The following is a 12,715-nucleotide window of genomic DNA, read 5'->3' as shown; positions in this document are numbered from 1 at the left end:
ATATCCTGAGATAGCCACGAAAGCACTGAAAATGTTGCTTCCATTTTCAACATCATATCGCTGCGAAGCGGGGTTTTCTGCAATGAGTGCAACGAAAACTAAATTGCGGAATAGACTGAACATCTGGAACCCCCTTCGAGTATCGCTGTCTCCCATCACCCCTCGATAGGACCGTCTTGTTGCAGGAAAACAAGCCCAGGGCTCCCACTGATTCAGCGATATTGGTGTGTTGCAATGATTATATATGTTCATACGGGGAAAGTATGTGCTGTGTGTTTAATATCCAAACGTTACTTAAAATGTTATGATGCTATTGACTTATAAGTGATTTATATAACCATATAACAATTACAGCACGGAAACAGGCGATCTCAGCCCTTCTAGTCCGTGCCGAACTCTTACCCTCACCTAGTCCCACCGACCTGCACTCAGCCCATAACCCTCCATTCCTTTCCTGTCCATATAGCTGTCCAATTTTTCTTTAAATGATAATATCGAAACTGCCTCAACCACTTCTGCTGGAAGTTCGTTCAACACTTACTTCAAGCTCCCCTGGTAATTGACTTATCACTATATTCATGCGAGGAAAGTATGCGCTGTGTGTTTAATATTAAATTCGTTAGATAAACCCTTTTAGAAACAAAATTGAGTGTATTAGCCACTTATCACCTATATTCCGGTCATGATTAACACCCCCCCCCTCCCCCCCGAACAGAATCGCTAAAAACGATTTGTAGAAAAAAATCGGCACGTACACGCATGCGCATTGGTGCCCGCACCAGGCTTCATGGTCATTGTAGTCTCGCGGGGTGAACTCAACGTATTTGACTGCTACTCTTGTCCGTTGGCAATCCCATCCCCCCCGGGGTCTGCTGGTCCGCAAGAATATTGTCAATAATAAACCGGTCCGCAATGCAAAAAAGGTTGGGGACCCCTGGACTAGATGGTAGTAAATGTGATTAGTATAAGTGGGTATTTGATGGTCACCATAGTCATGTTGGACTGTATGGCCTATTCCTATGCTGTAGGAATCAATATGACAGTGGGAGCTTTGGAACATGTGTCAACCCCTTATGCTAGATTTGGAGCATGTATGCCTGTGTCACAGGTACTGCTATGTTTATGGTACCACACCCATACTTCACATAAACACAGTGGGTACTTCATCGTGTACCTCCTGTATCTTAACAAAGTAGCCACTGAGTTTATGTTCCTGGTCTGCTGCTGCAGCCCATCCAGTTCAAGGTTCGATTATGTTGTACATTCAGAGTTGTTCTTCTGCACACCATTGTAGTTACGTGTGGTTATTTAAGTTACTGTCACCTTCCCGTCAGCTTGAACCACTGTACCCATTCTCCTCTGACCTCTCTCATTAACAGGGCCTTTCCGCCCACAAAACTGCCGCTCATTGGAAGATTTTTGTCTTTTTGCACCATTCTCTATAAACCCTAGAGACTGTTGTGTGTGAAAATCCCAGGAGATCGGCAGTTTCAGCCGGCCTGTCTGGTACCAACAATCATTCCAAGGTCAAAGTCACTTAGATCACATCTTTTTCCCATTCTGATGTTGGGTCTGACCAACAACTGAAACTCGTAACCATGTCTGCATGTTTTTATGCTTTGTGTTGCTGCCACATGATTGGCTGATTAGACATTTGCATTGATGAGCAGGAGTACCTAGTAAAGTAGCCATTGAGTGTATTTTCAAACGACTGCACTACATGCCATTGGAAAACTTTCAACCAACTTTTAAATGTTTCAGCGTTTGAAGAAGCGAAGAGAAAAACTAGCACCAAACATCTGCAAGGTGCCCTGGTACAAATGGATCAGCTTCCCCATACAGACCGCATCCTGGTGGAAAATCTCGGCCCCGCCGATGATGAGGAGCTCGTGCGCCTGTACTTTGAGAGCCGGCGGAGCAGCGGGGGGACTGTACTCAACGTCACCATGATTGCAGGAGGAAAAGCCATCGTTGAATTCCAGGATTGGGAAGGTGGGAATTATAGAACTTGGAACATAGAACAGTGCAGTCCAGCCCTTCGGCCCATAATTTTGGTGCTGAACCTTCAACCTACTCCAAGATCAATTTAACCCTTCCCTCTCACATTGCCCTCCATTATTCTTTCATCCATGTGTCTATCTGAAAGTCCCTTTAATGTCCCTGATGTATCTGCCTCTAAGACCACCCCTGGCAGTACATTCCATATACCACTTTTCCTGCTTCTGATGTCCCTCCCAACACCTTAACATTATGTCCCCCTGTACTAACCATTCCCACCCTGGGGAAAAAGGTCTCTGGCTGTCCACTCTCTCTATGCCTCTTATCATTTTGTACACCTCTATCAAGTTGCCTCTTAATCTTTCACTCCAAAGAGAAAAGCCCTGGCTCGCTCAACCTATCTTCATAAGACATGCTGTCTGTTCCCAGGCAGCATCCTGGTAAATCTCCTCTGTATCCTCTCTAAAGTAATGTGTAAGGAATTTTAAATGACTTTCACTTCTGGGCTGGGTCCTTCACCTTGCACTGAATGCTGTTGTGTGCTTGTAAGTATTCACTGAGTCCACTGACAACACGCTGGAGGAACTCAGCAGGTCGGGCAGCATCTGTGGAAACGATGAGTCGACGTTTCGGGCTGGTACCCTTCGTCAGGACTGTAGGGGGAAGGGGCAGAGGCCCTATAAAGAAGGTGGGGGGAGGCTGGTAGGTTCCAGGTGAGAAACCAGTAAGGGGGAAGATAAAGGGGTGTGGGAACGGAGGCAGGGAAGCAGGGAGGCAGGAAAGGTGAAGAAAGAATAGGGGAAAACACAGTGAGTAGTAGAAGGAGGCGGAACCACGAGGGAGGTGGTAGGCAGCTGGGGGAGGGGGCAGAGTGACATAGGGATAGGGGAAGGGGAGGGAATTACCGGAAGTTGGAGAATTCTATGTTCATACCAAGGGGCTGGAGGCTACCTAGACGGTATATGAGGTGTTGCTCCTCCAACCTGAGTTTAACCTCATCATTGGCAGTAGAGGAGACCATGTATGGACATATCTGAATGGGAGTGGGAAGCAGAGTTGAAATGGGTGGCTACTGGGAGATCCTGTCTGTTTTGGCGGACTGAGCGGAGGTGCTCGATGAAGCGGTCCCCCAATCTGCGTTGGGTTTCACCAATGTAGAGGAGGTCGCACCGGGAGCACCGGGTGCAATAGATGACCCCAACAGACTCACAAGTGAAGTGTTGCCTCACTTGGAAGTACTGTTTGGGGCCCTGAATGGTGGCAAGAGAGGAGGTGTAGGGACAGGTGTAGCACTTGCACTTACAGGGATAAGTGCCAGGTGGGAGATCTGTGGGGAGGGACGTGTGGACCAGGGAGTCGCGGAGGGACCGATCCCTGCAGAAAGCGGAGAGGGGTGGAGAGGGAAAGATGTGCTTAGTGGTGGGGTCCTGTTGAAGGTGGTGGAAGTTGCGGAGGATAATGTGTTGGATCTGGAGGCTAGTGGGGTGGTAGGTGAGGACAAGGGGAACTCTGTCCCCGTTGTGGTGGCGGGAGGATGGGGTGAGAGCCGAAGTGCAGGAAATGGAGGAGATGCAGGTGAGGGCATCATTGATGACAGCAGAAGGGAAACCACGATCCTTAAAGGAAGAGGACATTTGAGATGTCCTGGAACGGAAAGCCTCATCCTCGGAGCAGATGCGGCGGAGACAGAGGAACTGGGAATAGGGAATGGCATTTTTGCATGTGGCGGGGTGGGAAGAGGTATAGTCGAGATAGTTATGAGAGTCAGTGGGCTTGTAGAAGATGTCAGTGGACAGTCTGTCTCCAGAGATGGAGACCGAAGGATCGAGAAAGGGGAGAGAAGTGTCTGAGATAGACCAAGTGAATTTGAGGGCAAATTTCCATGGATGCTGCCCGACTTGCTGAGTTCCTCCAGCGTGTTGTGAGTGTTGCTTTGACCCCAGCATCTGCAGATTACTTTGTATTTACGATTCACTGAGTCCTCTGCCTGTCTTGCAGTTGTGGACAGAGTTCTGCAGAAGGAGCACGTGCTTCAACAACAGAAACTGATCGTACGCCCTTATTACAGCTTCCTCCACTCCCTCAACGCTGTCCAGCAGAGTGACAAAAGCGGGGAGAATGTCGGACCGGCAGCGTCGGCCACTGGACATTCGGGCACGATAAATGTCCCCGACGCTCTGAAAATGAAAGCCCTGCATTCGGGTAGGTTGCTGCAAGATCTTAAGAAGGACTACCAGGACCTGTCCGTAGAGGCAGACAACAATAATCTCATCCGTGTAAGCGGAACGGACTCTCAGCAGGTCCAGGAGGTGAAGAGCCGGATTCTGGAATTCCTCAACAATGTGGCACAAGTGGATGTCCACATCAACCAGGACCTGTCGGAATTCCTTTCCCAGAACAACATTCAGGATTATTTCCAGGACTTGCTGGCTACAAAGGAACCTTGGTCTTGTTTCTGTGTCTGCGACCGTACGCTGTCGGTGGCTGGCCCGTCAGTCCCGGCTGCCCGTGAGGCTGCTTGTCTGATCGAGCAGCAAGTGTCCCAGTTCAGCATCTCAGTCAAGGACCAGCAGCTCCACGTGCTGACCTCTCCAGAGTGGGAGAGTCTGCTGTCGTCGCTGAAGTACTGTAGTACCCGGCTGACTGATGCTGGTGACCAAGTCTGGTTCGTATCCGTTGCCCGCTTCAGAGCGGAGAATGAGAAACGGGTGGAGAACCTGCTGAACGAGGCAGTACTTCAGGAATCGGTGATAGCAATGGAGCCTGGCAAGCTGAGATACCTGCAGGATTACAACCACGACCTGCTCACCGGAGACGGGCAGGTCGCCATCTTCCCACTGGAAGGTGACGTCTCTGGACTACGGGTAGGCTTTCATCCAGCTGATCAACTTTCCTTGTATTTCTTTTTTGAGGTTACAGTTGTCTTAATGAATTTGGTCCTCCTTTAGATCCGCCCCTTGTCTGTTTCCTGTCCCATTATGCTTGTGTACCATCATTTCTTAATTATGTAGAGATGCAGTGCCTTCCGGCCCAATGACCAGTGGCACCCAGCTACCCATCTATTTAACCCTTGCCTGTGCAGGAAACAATTTACACTGATGAATTAACCAGCTAACTCTTACGTCATTGCACTGTGGGAGGAAACTGAAGCACCCGGGAGGAAACTCCCACCCACCCAGGAATAACGTACAAACTTCCTACCAACAGTGCTGGAGTTGAACTTCGAACTCTGGAATGCCTTGAACTGTAATAGCATTGAGCTAATGGCTGTGCTACCATTGTGCCCTTTTGTTCTTGTCTCTCCCGGCTCCCACCTGGTCTCACGCCTTCCTCTCCTCCTCCCCTGCATCCTGAGACCTTTCATCTTCCACCATTTCCGGTTCTGGGAAATCTCCAGAATACTGTGGTCGTCAGAGATGGAGCAATGCTCTCCACCTGAAAATTGTCAGCCCTAACACCACTGGAAAGCAGGGAGACCATGACCACACAAGGGAACCCCTCCCGCCCCAAGCACCATGGCAACATAAGGAACCCCTCCCACCCTTAATGTCATGACAACTCGGGGTGACCCCTCTCGCCCTGAGCGCCATGGCAATGTGGGGTGACCCCTCTCGCACTGAGCGCCATGGCAACCCAGGGTGACCCCTCTTGCCCGAGTACTGGTTGCACCTTCCCCCGTGGCAGATCCTCCCCATAACTTATGTTAAGCAATAGTGTCTCACAAATAACACTAGTACTCTGCATACAAGGAAGAGACTTGATCCTTCTCTGACCTGCACATCTCAGATTGCTGTTTCAGCCTGAGAAGCTGATTTCTGACTGTGCTGATGTCCCTAACCCTGTAACCTGCACCAGATCTACAAAGCTCACTGTGCCTCCATTTACACAGAAGGTTCTGCAGATGCTGACAGCTAGCAGTTGACCTAGAAACGTAGAAAACCTACAGCACAATACAGGCAACACACATCAAAGTTGCTGGTGAATGCAGCAGGCTAGGCAGCATCTGTAGGAAGAGGTGCAGTGGACGTTTCAGGCCGAGACCCTTCGTCAGGACTAACTGAAGGAAGAGTGAGTAAGGGATTTGAAAGTTGGAGGGGGAGGGGGAGATCCAAAATGATAGGAGAAGACAGGAGGGGGAGGGATAGAGCCAAGAGCTGGACAGGTGATAGGCAAAAGGAGATACGAGAGGATCATGGGACAGGAGGTCCGGGAAGAAAGACGGGGGGGCGGGGGACCCAGAGGATGGGCAAGAGGTATATTCAGAGGGACAGAGGGAGGAAAAAGGAGAGTGAGAGAAAGAATGTGTGTATAAAAATAAGTAACAGATGGGGTACGAGGGGGAGGTGGGGCCTTAGCGGAAGTTAGAGAAGTCGATGTTCATACCATCAGGTTGGAGGCTACCCAGACGGAATATAAGGTGTTGTTCCTCCAACCTGAGTGTGGCTTCATCTTTACAGTAGAGGAGGCCGTGGATGGACATGTCAGAATGGGAATGGGATGTGGAATTAAAATGTGTGGCCACTGGGAGATCCTGCTTTCTCTGGCGGACAGAGCGTAGATGTTCAGCAAAGCGGTCTCCCAGTCTGCGTCGGGTCTCGCCAATATATAAAAGGCCACATCAGGAGCACCGGACGCAGTATATCACCCCAGTCGACTCACAGGTGAAGTGTTGCCTCACCTGGAAGGACTGTCTGGGGCCCTGAATGGTGGTAAGGGAGGAAGTGTAAGGGCATGTGTAGCACTTGTTCCGCTTACACGGATAAGCGCCAGGAGGGAGATCAGTGGGGAGGGATGGGGGGGGGACGAATGGACAAGGGAGTTGCATAGGGAGCGATCTCTGCGGAATGCAGAGAGAGGGGGAGGGAAAGATGTGCTTAGTGGTGGGATCCCGTTGGAGGTGGCGGAAGTTACGGAGAATAATATGTTGGACCTGGAGGCTGGTGGGGTGGTAGGTGAGGACCAGGGGAACCCTATTCCTAGTGGGGTGGCGGGAGGATGGAGTGAGAGCAGATGTACGTGAAATGGGGGAGATGCGTTTAAGAGCAGAGTTGATAGTGGAGGAAGGGAAGCCCCTTTCTTTAAAAAAGGAAGACATCTCCCTTGTCCTAGAATGAAAAGCCTCATCCTGAGAGCAGATGCGGCGGAGATGGAGGAATTGCGAGAAGGGGATGGCGTTTTTGCAAGAGACAGGGTGAGAAGAGGAATAGTCCAGATAGCTGTGAGAGTCAGTAGGCTTATAGTAGACATCAGTGGATAAGCTGTCTCCAGAGACAGAGACAGAAAGATCTAGAAAGGGGAGGGAGGTGTCAGAAATGGACCAGGTAAACTTGAGGGCAAGGTGAAAGTTGGAGGCAAAGTTAATAAAGTCAACGAGTTCTGCATGTGTGCAGGAAGCAGCACCAGTGCAGTCGTCGATGTAGCGAAGGAAAAGTGGGGGACAGATACCAGAATAGGCACGGAACATAGATAGTTCCACAAACCCAACAAAAAGGCAGGCATAGCTAGGACCCATACGAGTGCCCATAGCTACACCTTTAGTTTGGAGGAAGTGGGAGGAGCCAAAGGAGAAATTGTTAAGAGTAAGGACTAATTCCGCTAGACGGAGCAGAGTGGTGGTAGAGGGGAACTGATTAGGTCTGGAATCCAAAAAGAAGCATAGAGCTTTGAGACCTTCCTGATGGGGGATGGAAGTATCTAAGGACTGGACATCCATGGTGAAAATAAAGCGGTGGGGGCCAGGGAACTTAAAATCATCGAAAAATTTAAGAGCGTGAGAAGTGTCACGAACATAGGTAGGAAGGGATTGAACAAGGGGTGATAAAACTGTGTCGAGGTATGCAGAAACGAGTTCGGTGGGGCAGGAGCAAGCTGAGACAATAGGTCAGCCAGGACAGGCAGGTTTGTGGAACTTGGGTAGGAGGTAGAAACGGGAAGTGCGGGGTGTGGGAACTATAAGGTTGGTAGCAGTGGATGGGAGATCCCCTGAGCGGATAAAGTCGGTGATGGTGTGGGAGACAATGGCCTGGTGCTCCTTAGTGGGGTCACGATCGAGGGGTAAATAAGAGGAGGTATCCGCGAGTTGTCGCTGTGCCTCGGCAAGGTAGAGGTCAGTACGCCAGACTACAACAGCCCCCCCCTTATCGGCGGGTTTAATAATAAGGTTAGGATTAGTGCGGAGGGAGTGGAGAGCAGAGCGTTCCGAAGGAGTGAGGTTGGAATGGGGACAAGGTGCGGTGAAGTCGAGACGGTTGATGCCCCGTCGGCAATTAGCGATAAAGAGATCCAGAGCAGGCAGAAGACCAGAGCGGGGTGTCCATGAAGAAGAGGAGGGTTGAAGACGGGAGAAGGGGTCATCGGTGGGGGTGGAAGAGTCCTTGCCGAAGAAGTAGGCTCAGAGACAGAGACGTCGGAAGAAAAGTTCCGCATCATGGCGAACACGGAACTCGCTGAGGTGTGGGCGAAGGGGGACAAACGTGAGGCCCATTCTGAGAACAGAGCATTCTGCCTCTGACAGTTGAAGGTTGGAGGGGATGGTAAAGACCCGGCACGGATGAGAGCTGGGATCGGAGGGGGGAGGGGGGAGGGTTGGGGTGAGAGGAAGGTGGAGCCTCTGAGGGCCCAGGAGTTGACGGTGAGATGTGAGGAAGACGGGGCTGCGGAGTAGTGGATGGGGAAGGGGAGACGGGAGTCACAACGGCAGCACATAAAGACCCACACGAACATAGGTAGGAAGGGATTGAACAAGGGGTGATAAAACCGTTTCGAGGTATGCAGAAACGAGTTCGGTGGGGCAGGAGCAAGCTGAGACAATAGGTCGGCCAGGACAGGCAGGTTTGTGGATCTTGGGTAGGAGGTAGAAACGGGAAGTGCCGGGTGTGGGAACTATAAGGTTGGTAGCAGTGGATGGGAGATCCCCTGAGCGGATAAAGTCGGTGATGGTGTGGGAGACTACATTGACGACTGCATTGGCGCTGCTTCCTGCACGCATGCAGAACTCGTTGACTTTATTAACTTTGCCTCCAACTTTCACCCTGCCCTCAAGTTTACCTGGTCCATTTCCGACACCTCCCTCCCCTTTCTAGATCTTTCTGTCTCTGTCTCTGGAGACAGCTTATCCACTGATGTCTACTATAAGCCTACTGACTCTCACAGCTATCTGGACTATTCCTCTTCTCACCCTGTCTCTTGCAAAAACGCCATCCCCTTCTCGCAATTCCTCCGTCTCCGCCACATCTGCTCTCAGGATGAGGCTTTTCATTCTAGGACGAGGGAGATGTCTTCCTTTTTTAAAGAAAGGGGCTTCCCTTCCTCCACTATCAACTCTGCTCTTAAACGCATCTCCCCCATTTCACGTACACCTGCTCTCACTCCATCCTCCCGCCACCCCACTAGGAATAGGGTTCCCCTGGTCCTCACCTACCACCCCACCAGCCTCCAGGTCCAACATATTATTCTCCGTAACTTCCGCCACCTCCAACGGGATCCCACCACTAAGCACTTCTTTCCCTCGCCCCCTCTCTCTGCATTCCGCAGGGATCGCTCCCTACACAACTGCCTTGTCCATTCGTCCCCCCCATCCCTCCCCACTGATCTCCCTCCTGGCACTTATCCGTGTAAGCGGAACAAGTGCTACACATGCCCTTACACTTCCTCCCTTACCACCATTCAGGGCCCCAAACAGTCCTTCCAGGTGAGGCAACACTTCACCTGTGAGTCGACTGGGGTGATATACTGCGTCCGGTGCTCCTGATGTGGCCTTTTATATATTGGCGAGACCCGATGCAGACTGGGAGACCGCTTTGCTGAACACCTACGCTCTGTCCGCCAGAGAAAGCACGATCTCCCAGTGGCCACACATTTTAATTCCACATCCCATTCCCATTCTGAAATGTCTATCCATGGCCTCCTCTACTGTAAAGATGAAGCCACACTCAGGTTGGAGGAACAACACCTTATATTCCGTCTGGGTAGCCTCCAACCTGATGGTATGAACATCGGCTTCTCTAACTTCCACTAAGGCCCCACCTCCCCCTCGTACCCCATCTGTTACTTATTTTTATGCACACATTCTTTCTCTCACTCTCCTTTTTCTCCCTCTGTCCCTCTGAATATACCTCTTGCCCATCCTCTGGGTCCCCCCCCCCTTGTCTTTCTTCCCGGACCTTCTGTCCCGTGATCCTCTCGTATCCCCTTTTGCCTATCACCTGTCCAGCTCTTGGCTCTATCACTCCCCCTCCTGTCTTCTCCTATCATTTTGGATCTCCCCCTCCCCCTCCAATTTTCAAATCCCTTACTCACTCTTCCTTCAGTTAGTCCTGACGAAGGGTCTCGGCCTGAAACGTCGACTGCACCTCTTCCTACAGATGATGCCTGGCCTGCTGCGTTCACCAGCAACTTTGATGTGTGTTGCTTGAATTTCCAGCATCTGCAGAATTCCTGTTTGAGCACAATACAGGCCCTTCGGCCCACAAAGTTGTACCAAACATGTCCCTACCTTAGAAATTACTGGGCTTACCTATAACCCTCTATTTTACTAAGCTCCATGTACCTATCTAAATGTCTCTTAAAAGGCCCTATCGTATCTGCCTCCACCACCGTTGCCGGCAGCCCATTCCAAGCGCTCACCATTCTCTGAGTAAAACACTTACCCCTGACATCTCCTCTGTACCTACTCCCCAGCATTTTAAACCTGTGTCCTCTTGTAGCAACCATTTCAGCCCTGGGAAAAAGCCTCTGACTATCCACATGATCAAAGCCTCTCATCATCTTATACGCCTCTATCAGGTCACCTCTCATCCTCCGTCGCTCCAAGGAGAAAAGACCAAGTTCACTCAACCTATTCTCATAAGGCATGCTCCCCAATCCAGGCAACATTCTTGTAACTCTCCTCTGCACCCTTTCTATGGTTTCCACATCCTTCCTCTAGTGAGGAGACCAAAACTGAGCACAGTACTCCAAGTGGGGTCTGACCAGGGTCCTGTATAGCTGCAACATTACCTCTCGGCTCCTAAATTCAGTTCCACGATTGATGAAGTCCAATACACCGTACGCTTTCTTAACCACAGAGTCAACCTGTGCAACTGCTTTGAGTGTCCTATGGACTCGGATCCCAAGATCCCTCTGATCCTCCACACTGCCAAGAGTCTTACCATTAATACTATATTCTGCCATCATATTTGACCTACCAAAATGAACCAGCTCGCACCAGCTCTGGGTTGAACTCCACCTGCCACTTCTCAGCCCAGTTTTGCATCCTATCAATGTCCCGCTGTAACTTCTGACAGCCCTCCACACTATCCTCAACACCTCCAACCTTTGTGTCATCAGCAAACTTAATAACCCATTTCTCCACTGCCTCATCCAGGTCATTTATAAAAATCACGAAGAGTAAGGGTCCCAGAACAGATCCCTGAGGCACACCACTGGTCAGTTACCTCCATGCAGAATATGACCCATCTACAACCACTCTTTGCCTTCTGTGGGCAAGCTAGTTCTGGATCCACAAAGCAATGTCCCCTTGGATCCCATGCCTGTTTACTTTCTCAATGAGCCTTGCATGGGGTACCTTATTAAATGCCTTGCTGAAATCCATATGCACTACATCTGCTGCTCTTCCTTCATCAACGTGTTTAGTCACATCCTCAAAAAATTCATTCAGGCTCTTAAGGCACGACCTGTCCTTGACAAAGCCACGCTGACTGCTAATCATATTATACCTCTCCAAATGTTCATAAATCCTGCCTCTCAGGATCTTCTCCATCAACTTACCAACCACTGAGGTAGGACTCACTGGTCTATAATTTTCTGGGCTATCTCTACTCCCTTTCTTGAATAAAGGAACAACATCCGCAACCCTCCAATCCTCCAGAACCTCTCCCGTCCCCATTGATGATTCAAAGATCATTGCCAGAGGCTCAGCAATCTCTTCCCTTGCCTCCCACAGTAGCCTGGGGTATATCTCATTCGGTCCCAGCGACTTATCCAACTTGCTGCTTTCCAAAAGCTCCAGCACATCCTCTTTCTTAATAACTACATGCTCAAGCTTTTCAGTCTGCTGAAAGTCATCACTACAATCACCAAGATCCTTTTCCACAGTGAATACTGAAGTAAAGTATTCATCAAGTCCCTCTGCTATTTCCTCCAGTTCCATAAACATTTTTACACTGTCACACTTGATAGATCCTATTCTCTCATGTCTTATCCTCTTGCTTTTCACATACTTGTAGAATGCCTTGGAGTTTTCCTTAATCCTGCCCGCCAAGGCCTTCTCATGGCCCCTTCTGGCTCTCCTAATTTCCTTCTTAAGCTCCTTTCTATTAGCCTTATAATCATCTAGATCTCTAACATTACCTAGCTCTCTGAACCTTTTGTAAGCTTTTCTTCTTGACTAGATTTGTTACAGCCTTTGTACTCCACGGTTCCTGTACCCTACCATAACCTCCCTGTCTCATTGGAACGTACCTATACAGAACTCCACACAAATATCCCGTGAATATTTGCCGCATTTCTTCCGTACTTTTCCCTGAGAACATCTGTTTCCAATATAAGCCTCCAATTTCCTGCCTGATAACCTCATAATTCCCCTTACTCCAATTAAATGCTTATCTAACGTCTGTTCCTATTTCTGTCCAGTGCCATTATAAAGGAGACAGAATCATGATCACCATCTCCAAGATGCTCTTCCAATGAGAGATCTGATTCTAACCAGGTTTATTTC

At 49.8% G+C, this 12,715-nt stretch overlaps 1 protein-coding gene across 2 annotated transcripts in view; it reads left to right on the top strand.

Annotated features, from left to right (window-relative positions):
* The window catches only part of parp10 (poly(ADP-ribose) polymerase family member 10), a 58,148-nt gene that overhangs the window by 19,237 nt on the left and 26,196 nt on the right, over positions 1-12,715 (top strand). For both annotated transcript variants that reach the window (XM_072254245.1, XM_072254244.1), the window contains exons 4-5: positions 1,762-1,992; positions 3,997-4,862. In XM_072254245.1, the coding sequence (XP_072110346.1) occupies positions 1,762-1,992; positions 3,997-4,862 (1,097 nt within the window). The remainder of the gene's footprint in view (positions 1-1,761; positions 1,993-3,996; positions 4,863-12,715) is intronic.

This window comes from Mobula birostris, chromosome 3, assembly GCF_030028105.1.
Source record: "Mobula birostris isolate sMobBir1 chromosome 3, sMobBir1.hap1, whole genome shotgun sequence".
Taxonomy (NCBI): domain Eukaryota; kingdom Metazoa; phylum Chordata; class Chondrichthyes; order Myliobatiformes; family Myliobatidae; genus Mobula; species Mobula birostris.
Note: the sequence above shows the minus strand (reverse complement) of the source record. Positions and strands in the feature narration are given on the sequence as shown.